This window comes from Aethalodelphis obliquidens, unplaced genomic scaffold, assembly GCF_003676395.1.
Source record: "Aethalodelphis obliquidens isolate GAN/ISIS:26980383/991018 unplaced genomic scaffold, ASM367639v1 scaffold53, whole genome shotgun sequence".
Taxonomy (NCBI): domain Eukaryota; kingdom Metazoa; phylum Chordata; class Mammalia; order Artiodactyla; family Delphinidae; genus Aethalodelphis; species Aethalodelphis obliquidens.
This window is the reverse complement of record NW_020837997.1, coordinates 14,123,685-14,135,423: the sequence shown is the minus strand read 5'-3', so window position 1 is coordinate 14,135,423 and position 11,739 is coordinate 14,123,685. Positions and strand designations below refer to the sequence as shown.

General features: G+C 59.7%; 2 protein-coding genes across 2 annotated transcripts in view; one reads left to right on the top strand and one right to left on the bottom strand.

Moving 5' to 3' along the window:
* Positions 1–11,739, bottom strand: part of LOC113608976 (uncharacterized) — a 61,989-nt gene that overhangs the window by 8,360 nt on the left and 41,890 nt on the right. The window contains 1 exon segment of the mRNA XM_027086031.1: positions 3,156–3,276. Within this exon segment, the coding sequence (XP_026941832.1) occupies positions 3,156–3,276 (121 nt within the window).
* Positions 5,970–10,513, top strand: AZU1 (azurocidin 1). Its single transcript, XM_027086016.1, has 5 exons — positions 5,970–7,584; positions 7,864–8,020; positions 8,447–8,588; positions 9,094–9,330; positions 9,748–10,513. Exons 1-5 carry the CDS (start codon positions 7,185–7,187, stop codon positions 9,910–9,912), a joined length of 1,101 nt encoding a protein of 366 aa, XP_026941817.1. The 5' UTR covers positions 5,970–7,184; the 3' UTR covers positions 9,913–10,513.

The window sequence follows — 11,739 nt, the reverse complement described above, 5'->3', positions numbered from 1 at the left end:
TCCAACTATCATCCATCCATCCATCCTCCCTTCCTTCCATCCATCCATCCAAGCACCCATCCTCCATACATCCTCCATCCATCATCTTCCGTCCACCATCCATCATCCACCATCCATTCATCCACCCACTCATGCTTGCCTCCTTCCTTTCTTCCATCCATCCATCCATCCACCCACCCATCATACCACCCACCCATCCAACAGTCCATCCATCCACCCACTCACCACTTCATTCATCTCTCTCCTCCAGCTACCCTTGCTGTCTTGAACAACCTAGAAACAACAGACAGGTTCCTGCCTCTGGGCCTTTCCTCTCAGGGATAGAAGGACGCACTTAGACGCTCCTCTGGGGTGTCTGGCCCTCCTCGGAGACTCCCTTCCTGGCACCAGCCTCTCCATCCCTTGCGCTGCTTTATTTCCTCTGCACCCTGTACCTCTATGTGCCAACTTCACACTCAGCCCTGAGAAGATGGGCATCTGGTCCATGGCAGGTGCTGAATAAATGAATGAATTCTTTGAATCATTCATTTGTGCAACTGTCCTTCTGCACACCCTGATCATGTGTCCTCAGGTGACAGGCACACAGCACACATGACACTCCTGCTCACAGCAGCCGTGACGAACGGGAAGGAGGCTGAGGTTCAGGAAAACTGAGCTGCGTTTGACCAAGTCGCAGACATGGCGCCCGAGGAGGGCAGGGGGAAAGGATCTACACCTCACTCACTCACCCACGCGTGCTGCAAAGCTACTGAGCAGATTCCAGTGGAACCTTCTTATGGAAGCAGAACCTCCCGGTGTCCTCTGCCTCCCCTTCTGGTCCAAGGATCTCAAACTCAAACCCCCACCAGGGCCAGGTGGGGCTGGCACATCTGGGGACCAGAGAGTAGGCAGGCCCCTAACGGCGCCCAGCTGCCTTGGGAAGCCCCCACCTCCACTCGATTTGTACGGTGCCTTGAGAGGGGCCTCGGCCCTCCATGCAGCCCTGGCCGGGGGCTCCCAGAGGGGAAGTGCCAAGGGTGGGATTGCAGGAGCTGGGCTGGTGTGCAAGGAGCGTTTATTGAGTGCCTGCTGCATGTAGGCATGAGGCCCAAGGCAGTTAAATGAAGCCACCTGCCTGGGCTTGCATCCTGGCTCCACCTCTTCCTGACGCCTCAGTTTCCCCAGCTGAAAACAGGACCAATAAAGTGGCCACCACCCAGGGCTGCAATGCAGGACTGGATAAGCAAATACACTGAAAGCGCTTAGAGTCTGGCGCACGTGGAGCCTGTAGTGGTATTAGCAGCAGTTAGCGGCTGCCTCCGTGATCACGGTCAGGGTCATCTGGCTTGGCGGGCAGACAGCGTCAGGCCACAAAGAGGGTTTACGTGGGGACTGGGAAGCGCCTTAAAATCACCAAATCTCTCCGCGACAGGGTCGTGCTGAAGACCCCCCACGACCTTCCAAGTCCCAAGCCGTGTGGCTATAACGCCTGGCCGGCTCCCCTGCTTCTCCTCCAGCCTCTGCCCGCATCTGCCCGCCGGACCAGACTGGAGGGAGAACCGGCGGCCCCGCGTGGCAGGTTGGGTGGTGGGGGTCCCCCATCAGAGCCCGCCACCACCTGAGGGCCTGTAAGTGCCTCCGGAATCCCACCACCCGCCTCTCACCGCTTCCCAAGACCCTCGGCTGAAAACCAGGAACCCCTCAGCGCGTATCTCTGCACCAAAGGAAGATCACTCACACACACCCACGATGTCGAGCCAACTTGCTTGCTTTGGGGGCGTGTGTGTTTAAAAACAAAGAAAAGAAAAAAAAAAGGAATGGAACACTGGCCGTAAAGGAAATGCAGACCGGGACTGGGATATGGTTTTTCACCCACTGGGTCGGTCAAATCCAGACGCCGCTAACGCTTGGGGTAGACGCAACTGCGGGAAAACAGGCGCGCACGCGGGCGCCTCCGTGGGAGGACTTTGGGGTCTTTCCCGAGTGACCACACCCTGCTCCCCAGGGAGGTACCCTGCAGATAAGCTCTGCACACTTGTGTGGGGTGACACAGGCCAAAGGGCTTAAAGAGTCTCCTTCTAGGAATGTCTGTGAGACACAAAGGCTCGGAAGCACCCGAGTGCCCAACTCCCTGGGGCTGGGGCCCAGCACTGGAGTACTACATGGCAGTGAAAAAGGATGGGGCACCATTTCCTGGGACGATGGTAAGCAAAGATCTCCGCTAGAAAAAAGCCAAGGGCAGGAACTTGTGTTTGCAAAGGTGGTGGGGGGAGGTTGCACATCTGGTGGACTTCAATGGGTGGGTGTGAAAGGTTTTCTGGGAGGGGACACAGGAGAGAGTAGTGGGAAGTGGAGGTGGGTAGGCGCCTGGGGAGTGGGGGGTGTTGTCTCCGTGATGCCTGGAGAACACTGAGAAGGTACAACCTACTGTAATGAGGATTCAAATGCAAATCTGAAGAATCATCAGATTTCCTGCCCGTTGGGGAGGTACCCACCAGCCTGGGTGACCCTGCACAGGGTGGCAGGGGATGCTGTTTGCTCAGGTCTGGTGGCCCGCCCCCCCCTCCACCCGCACCTTGTCTGGGCCCCTCGCTGGAGCTGGGTTTCCCGGCACGGCAAGCAGGGTGCACTGTGGGTAACCCAGGTGCTAACCATCTAAGTGTGGCTACGCGTTGTCTGGTCATTAGCGCTTAGTATGTGCCAGGTGGCTGCATTTACCGTCTTTTACTTTTTAGACACTCACGAGGCCTTCACTCTGTGCCCAGCCTGTTCTATCAGAGCTTGGCGAAGTGCAGGAGCCTCCAACATTAGCAGAGGAGGGATTTCAACTCAGACCTTCAGGCCTCCGGTCCTCACGCTGGAGGAAGACACCGCATCCATACCCCGCGCCCCGCCACCCACGGCCCCCAGCGCCTTGCTCCAGCCCCTTCATTTGCGCTGCTGACCCGTACCCCAGACTGCAGGCCCCGCCTCCCAGCATCTGCCCAGCTCCTGCAGGACAGCCTTCTGCGGCTCTGCAACGCCTACTCGTCCTACAGAGCCCAAGTGGTCTGACCCACCCCCACCCCCAGGCACCCTAGCTGTGCCCGTCCCTCGGCGTGGGGGTCCCCGAGGACCGGCGGAACTGAGGCCTCTGCCCCTCCCCCACCAGCGCGACCACCCCCCACCCCACTCACCTCTACGAAGTAGAAGCAGGGCAGAAGCGTCATGCTGTCCTTCGGGCTTTTATTCTTCTCCTTGGTCGAGATCATGGTGCCGGGGGCGCCACAGGCCGTGGTGGGAGGGGACGAAGCCGCGCTGGAGGAGGGAGGGGCGCAGACTGAGCCCTGGGGGGACGCGGAGCCCGGCGCCCGCGGAGGAGGGGCGGGCCAGGATGCGCAGGAACCGCCCAGGGAAACTGAGGCCGGGGAGAGGGGAGCCCCCGGCCTCCCCCGCGCACTGCGGCCCTGCCCAACGCTCCGGCTGCCACTCCGGATGGGGAGCCGGGAGGGGGCTCGGCAGAGAGGGCGGAGACGGCCTGGCCGAGGGGCCTCCGGGCCGGGGTCCGTCCCGCGCGTCAGGGCGGGGGCCTTCGGGACCCGAGGAGAGGTGGGGTCCTCGCTCAGCCCGAAGGCCCCTCACCTGGCGCGCCGGCGTTCTGTGGGCGGAGCTGGCGGCGACGGGGGCTGCGGCGCGGCTAGCACAAAGCCGGCCCCTCCCCCGCGGGGGCGGAGGGGAGGCGGGGAGGGAGGGGCCCCGCCCGGCCCGAGACCCCGCGCCCGGCGGCCTAGAGGCGGCGCTAGGGGCGGGGGCTCTTTGTCTCGACGCGTCGGGGGCGCCGCGCGCGTCCGTCGCCGTCCCCGCGCCCCCTGCTCCCGCGCCCTTAGTCTCTGGGTCTCCGGGGTCTCGGTCTCCCGCGGGGGCGGGCATGGGCCGGGGTTTGCGGGCTCCTCCCCTCCCGGACCTCTCGGATGGGCCCGGGGAGCCCCATCGAGGCCGGGCGCTGGGAGACTGTCCTGGTCTCCGGGTTTCTCGCCTCTCTGCCCCCCTTTCCCGGCGCGCGTTTCCATGGCGAGCTCCCGGGCGCCCGAGCCTTCGGGAGACAAAAGAAGCTGGGGGTGGGGGGCCGCCCTCACTCCCGGGCCCCCGCACCGCGCACCGCCCACCTGTCCCCTGCGCCCCGCCGGGGTCCTCTCTCCGCTCGTCCAAACCCGGCCCCTCGCCGGGCCCACAGCATCCAGGACGCACGGCCCGGGATGCCCCGGGATGCGCGGGCGGCGGCGGGGCCCTCGTGGTGAATTCACGTGAGGCTCACTTAGGCAGCGGTTGCTCTTTTGCAGGTGTTTCCTCTTTTCCACACACAGCCATGCGGGGTGGGACCAGCTGACCGTCATTTGACAAGTGGGGAAGCTGAGGCCCCCGGGAACTTAAATCTCTGTCCACGGTCTCCAGGCCCCGCTGAGAACTGGAACAGACCCCCAAAATCAATCCCGCAGTTAAGCGTCCAGTTAAGGTCGGGGGTGAGGGCTGCACGGATGGATAACCCGGTGTGTGCAGCCATTGGGCTTTATTCGCACGCAGCTGTTCACACTCCAACCTGGTCCTGGCCGTGGCCCTTCCTGTTTTAAGAGACTCAGCTGCATGTGTCTTCAAAGATGACTGTATGCGCGGTTAAGGGTGGGGCCCAGAGGGTTTGAATCGCACCGGGGCCTCCATTTGCTCACCTGGAAATGGGCATAACAAGGCCGCTTTGCGCATGGGGCACACCGGAGCTCTCTGTCCTGCCTCCCCAGGCCTGATGCCCACTGGGCCTCGGTTTCCCTGCCAGCCAGGGGCGGAGCCTGGGCTGGGCAGCCGTTGGGAATCCCGGTGTTGAAAGGTGACCACAAACAGCCCTCTGGAGGCGGGAGGAGGGGAAAGTGGGGCAATCGCTCTTGGGGGCCTCCTGGGGGGGGGGCAGGAGCAGGAAGGGGTGTCCTGGGAGACCCTCCTGACAGCTCAGGGCAACAGGAGAGGGTCTGGGGGAGTATCAGGAACCGAGGTGGGGGTATTCTTCCTGTCGATCCCCAGCGGTGGAGGAGCGAGGCCCGGCTGTGATGGCACATGGCCCAGCAGTGGGGCCTGGACTTGCTTCTGGGGCACTAGGGAGCCATGGCAGAGTTTAGAGCAGGGAAGAGGGATTGAGCACGCTAGGTGCTGCTCAAAGACTCTTGCACGTATTAACCCACTCGACGCTCACCACAGCTCTACTGGGGGTGTGGCAGGAACTGTTCACGTCCTGGTACCCAGACAGGGAAACAGGGCCAGAGAGGGGCCCTTGAGGTCACCCAAGTAGGAAGGGATGGACCTGTGGGCTTCGGAGTCACCCATCTCTCTGGCTGTGCTCTGCGCAAGACAGCAGCCTGGTCCACGGGCAAGGACAGGGTGGGCGGCAAGTTGGGCCCTCAGGAGGGAGGATGCCCAGGTGAGATCCAGGGAGAGTGGAGACGGGAGGCAAACTTGGGGGGACACTGGTCTGAGGCAGAGGCCATGCGGGGGACACGGCTGGGCGGTGGGACCGTGAGACTCGGCAGGGACCAGGCCTGAGCCCCAGAACCCCACCATTCAGGCTGGGTGGAGGACTGCAAGTCCGCCCTGACCCCTGTTCCCGCCACCCTCCCCAGTCCTGCCTTGCGAGAGCCCCCTCGAGGCCCCAGACAGGAACTGGTGTCCTAGTGTCCTGAGACGTGGGGTCCACCACCAGCCCCAACCTCTTGGTGTCTCCTTGGAAATAAATCCTATTTTTTTGAAATTGAGCTGTCAAAAATAAGTAAAAGTAAAAATAAAAATAAAAAATTGAGGTGAAATTCACATGACATAAGATCACCCATCTTAAAGTATCACATCCGCTGGTTTTTGGAAGGAACGCTCACAGAGTTGTGCAGCCAGCTAATTCTAGAACATTCCGTCTCCCCCAAAGAAACCCCATTTCCTTCAGCTATTATTCCCCTAACCCCCTAACCCCCCCAGCCCCTGACAACCAGGAACCCACTCTCTGACTCTGTGGATCTGCCTGTTCTGGACGTTTCCCATCAATGGAGTCACACCCTGTGTGTCCTTCTGTGTCTGGCTTCTCTCACTGAGCATCGTGTTCTCGGGGTCCGTCCACGTGGTAGTGAGTGTCAGAGCATCACCCCTTTTCACGGCTGAGTGATGCTCCCATGTGTGGAGGGACACGTCTGTCTGTTGAAGGGCATTTGTGTTGCGTCCACCGTTTGGCCACTGTGAACACACGTGTGCAGGTTTCTGAGGCCCTGTCTTTCGTTCTCTTGGGCACGCACCTAGGCGTGGAACTGCTGAGTGATATGATTATTCGGTGATTAACGTTTTGAGGAGCCGCCAGGCCTTCCCCGGCCCGCGGCACTACTTTACATCCCTGCCAGCCTGTCTGAGGTTCCAATTCCCCACCTCCTCACCAACACTGTATTTTTTCTGCCCTTTTCATTCCAGCCGTCCTAGTGGGTGTGAAGTGGTGTCTCGCTGTGGTTTTGATTTGTGCATTTCCCTGATGACTAATAATTTTGAGCATCTTTTCACGGCATGTTGGCCATTTGCGTATCTTGGGAGAAACGTCTATCCAAATCCTTTGTCCATTTTTAAGTGGATTCTTTGTCTTTTTGTTGTTGAGTTGGGAGAGTTCTTTATATATTCTGAATACTCAACCCTGTCTTTCTCTCCCCTTGGCCTCATCTCTTGCCCAGGCTCTGAGTGCCTGAAACCTCTGAAGACCCTGCTTCAGAAGGGGAGACAACCTCTCCAGGACCACCTGGCTCTGGGGGCTCCATGGCCGCACCTGCCCACTTTAGAGATGCACAGACTGAGGGCGGGAGAGTGACCCGGCCAGGTGCCCACAGATAAAAACCCTGTAAGTGAGAAGCTGGACACAGAAGACACACAGTGTGTGATTCCATTGATGGGAAATGTCCAGAACAGGCCAGTCTACAGACAGAGAGTGGGTTCCTGGTTGTCAGGGGCTGGGGGAGGGGAGGGGGAATGACTGCTGATGGGGACGGGGCTTCTTCTGAGGTGATGGAATGTTCTAAAATTGGGGTGGTGGCTGCGTAACTCTGCAAAGATACTAAAAACGATGGAATTGCACGCTTTAAACAGATGAATTGTGTGGTACTCGAATTATATCTCAATAAAGCTGTTTAAAAAAAATAAAAAGCAGTAAAACACACACACACATGCAAACGCCAATAGGACTCAATCCCAGGACAGGAGGGCAGTGGTGGAACCTCCAGCACTCAGGCTGGAAAGCCAAGCGGAGCCCCCATTGTGAGTGGCACGGCTGGGTGTCAGCCTCACCCACATCTGACGGGTCGCCCACCGTACAGACGGGAGGACGGGGCACAGGGTGGGCAGTTGGAGGGCCCAGGCAGGCCCCAGGAGCGGTTGGCTCTGGAGGCCTTGGGCAACTTCCCCTGTTTCTGACGGGAGGGGCCGGGCCCTGGGTCGGGGGTGTGTCGATGGCCAAGGCGCCAGGTATAAGGGCGCCACCATCCCAGCCACCCCCATCGGCCCCCGTCATGACGGCACTCAGACTGCTGGGCCTGCTGGCCGGCCTGCTGGCGACCTCCAGGGCTGGTGAGTGCCTGTCCCAGGCCAGACGTCCCCATCCATGCAGGGGTCCAGCTGCAGGGGACCGGCTCTGGTGGGAGGGACCAGCGGGCGCCAGCCCCTGCTTCCCTGGACTCAAGGCTCAGGGAGGGAAAGTGACCTGGCCCAGGCCGCACAGCCAGGCTGGCCCTGACCAGCCCTGGGAGGGTGGGCCCCTGTCCTTTTAGGGAACAGGGGGGCGGGAGGCCGGGGTCTCCCCAGGGATGGGGCTGAAACCGGGGGAGCTGCAATGCACCCTCTCCCCAGGCTTGGCCCCGCGGGCGGACATCGTGGGTGGCAGGAAGGCCCGGCGGCAGGAATTCCCATTCCTGGCCTCCATTCAGACCCAAGGGCGGCACTTCTGCGGGGGCGCCCTGATCCACCCCGGCTTCATCCTGACAGCCGCCAGCTGCTTCCAAAGCCGGTGAGGAGGGAGCCACAGGGTGGGGAGGGGGGCTCGGAGAGGGAGAGAGCTCGGGGGATTCCTGGGGGAGCGGTGCCTGGTAAGTGAGAAGGAGAGGGTCTTGGCGAGGGGGAGGGGTCTTAGGAAGGGTTGAGGGGCTTGGAGAGGGAAATGGGGGGACCCAGGATGGAAAGGGGGCCCAGGAGGGTCTCGATCTGGAAACAGAGGGGAGATACGGCTGCAGAAGGAAGCAAGGAGGCTTGACCATCACTGCTGTCCTTCCTTTGGCTCCTGGGCTGTGGTTCAGCGGGCTAGTAATTCCCTGCCCTATTTGCAAACCTGCTGTCCATCAATGCCCGGGCCCTGGGGCGGGTGTGGAAGGTTAGGGACTTCCCCACAAGCCCCCAGGACTGCCCCAGCCTGGTGTCTGCCCCCACCTGCCCTTAGCAACACCGGGACTGCCACTGTGGTGCTGGGGGCCCACAACCTGAGGCGGCGGGAGAGGTCCCGGCAGACTTTCTCCATCAGGAGCATCAGCGAGAACGGCTACAACCCCCAAGAGAACCTGAACGACGTGCTGCTGCTGCAGGTGGGGAGAGGGGTGGGGGGTGGGGGGCTGACGACGGCCTGGGGGGCTCAGGAGGGACGAGCCACGTGTACGGAGCCTGTGGTTAAGTCGTACAGCCAAGTGCACCATCCATTCAGCCATCCTCTGATCCTGGACACAGTAGCTGGGCCCACTTACCCTCCCACCAGCAGAATTTAAAACTGCCCATTTCTCTGCATCATTACTGACACTGCATAATATGATTTTTTAAAATCTTCTGTCAGTTGTGACAGGGGATGGTGCCTTGTTTTATCTGCATTTCCTGGGCAAGCGCTTCACCTTCAGGGTCTCTCAACCCCCTTTGCGATAAGAACGATTGATCCCTTCTCTGGAGGAACCAGAGGCCCAGTAAGGTAAAGTCACTTGGCCAGGACCCAAACCACTTTACAGACCAAAACTCATGTAGCTGCCGCCCTGGCTCCCAGCTGGGCCCCGTGAGGCTCTGGTCCCCAGCTCCGCCCTCTCCTGACTCAGTTTCCCTCCCCAGCTGGACCGTCAGGCCAACCTCACCAGCAGCACCGTGGCAGTGGTACCACTGCCCCCACAGAATGCCACGGTGGAAGCTGGCACCAACTGTCAGGTCGCAGGCTGGGGCGCCCGACGGCAGAGAGGGCGTCTCTCCCGAGTCCCAAGGGTCGTGAACGTCACTGTGACCCCGTCGGACCAGTGTCGCCCGAACAATGTGTGCACCGGCGTCCTCACCCGCCGGGGCGGCATCTGCCTGGTACGGGCTGGGCGTGAGCTGGGGTGGGCCCCAGGTGGTGGGAAAAGCAAGGACAAGTGCCAGGCTCTGGGCTGGGGGCTGGAAACACGACAGGGAACAGGACAGGGTAGGGTCTGCCCGTGTGGAGCCAGGGGCTCCCAGACCTTGTGGGTGGGGAAGTCAGGTGTCAAGACAAGGACGTGCACGGGACAGGCCCAGCCCCGGGCAGCAGGAAGTTCCTGGGGGCATGTGAGACCTGAGTTGCAGGTAGGAGTTAACCCAGCAAAGTTGAGGGAAAAGCGTGCAGGCAGCGGGACGGCACGTGCCAAGGGCCAGGGGCGGGGACAGGATTTGTGGGTGGCGTGAGCAGTGGTTCTGGGTGGGAGCAGAGTAGCGGGGCTGGGCCTGGGATGCCCTGACTCTCCTGCCGCCCTGCAGGGGGACGGGGGCACCCCCCTCATCTGCGACGGCCTGGCGCACGGCGTGGCCTCCTGGTCCCGGGGGCCCTGCGGCAGGGGCCCCGACTTCTTCGCCCGCGTGGCACTCTTCAGAGACTGGATCGACTCGGTTATAAACCAGCCAGTCGGACGTGCGCCAGCCTGACAGAACCCCAGCCCAGCCGGTGGGGGGCGCGTGAGCCGCCACGGAGCCAGCCCCCCACGCCTCTGTCCCATCCCGCAGCCCCACCCTGGCCCGCGCAGTCGTGACTCTAATAAAGGATCTGTTCCCGTTCTGTCCACGGTACCTGATTTCTGCTTTGCGGGGGCGGGAAGGGGCTGGGGGCCGAGCGCAGGGACATCTTCCGGCAAGAGTGGCATCCACCCCAGGGGCCTCCACTCACAGAATCCGCTCGCAGCCCTGAGGACCAGGGCCTCTTGTTATCTCCACCTGACGGAGGTGGCGCCAAGGCTCAGAGAGGTTGGGTGACTACCCTGAGGCCACACAGCCAGAGTGGGCTCTGAACCCACATCTGTGAGATTCCAGGCCCCCTTAACCGTCTCTCATTTTGGTCGAGAATACAGTCACCCCATAGTGTCTGCAGGGGCTTGGCTCCAGGACCCCAGTGGATACCCAAACCCACGGATGCTCCAGTCCCTCATATCAAACGCCGTAATATTTGCAAGTAACCTACGCACATCCTTCAGTGCACTTAAAATCATCTCTAGATGACTTAAAATACCTAATAAAATGTAAATGCTGTGTAAATGTAGTTGCCCGCCTACAGCAAATTCAAGTTTCGCTTTTTAGAACTTTCTGGAAATTTTTTTCCCACTTTTTTTTTTTTTTTTTTTTTTTTGCGGTACGCGGGCCTCTCACAGTTGTGGCCTCTCCCGTTGCGGAGCACAGGCTCCGGACGCGCAGGCTCAGCAGCCATAGGTCTAGCCGCTCCGCGGCATGTGGGATCTTCCCGGACCGGGGCACGAGCCCGCGTCCCCTGCATCGGCAGGCGGACTCTCAAGCACTGCGCCACCAGGGAAGCCCTTCCCAAATATTTTTGATCTGCGGTTGGTTGAATCCGCGGTTGGTTGAATCCGAGAAACTGGCTTTAGACTACTTGCCACTCGAATCGGTTAAAGAGCCTTATGTGAAAGGAACTAAAACATAAATGTTAACTAATAAATATAATTTTATAGGGACTTCCCCGGAGGTCCAGGGGTTAAGACTCCACGCTTCCACTGCAAGGGGCACAGGTTGGATCCCTAGTTGGGGAAATAAGATCCCACATGCCCCGCGGTGCAGCCAAACTATATATATATATATATATATGTATGTATTTATATATTTATATAAATGATATATAAAACATGACAAACATAATCGTATAAATAACATACAAAACATAATAAAAATAATTATATAAATTATATATAAAACATAATACACAGGGGCTTCCCTGGTGGCCCAGTGGTTGAGAGTCCGCCTGCCGATGCGGGGGACACGGGTTCGTGCCCCGGTCCGGGAAGATCCCACATGCCGCGGAGCGGCTGGGCCCGTGAGCCATGGCCACTGAGCCTGCGCGTCCGGAGCCTGTGCTCCGCAGCGGGAGAGGCCACAGCAGTGAGAGGCCCGCGTACCGAAAAAAACAAACAAACAAACAAACAAAAAACAAATAATATAGCTTATTAAACTAAATAAAATTGTTTCATTAAAATAAAAATTAAACCATACCTTACATTACATATTAGTATTTATTATATATTGTACTTGTATTTTTAAAAATATATACTTAGGGTCTTCCCTGGTGGCGCAGTGGTTGAGAGTCTGCCTGCCAATGCAGGGGACACGGGTTCGTGCCCCGGTCCAGGAAGATCCCACATGCCGCGGAGCGGCTGGGCCCGTGAGCCATGGCCGCTGAGCCTGTGCGTCCGGAGCCTGTGCTCTGCAACGGGAGAGGCCACAACGGTGAGACGCCCGTGTACCGAAAAAAAA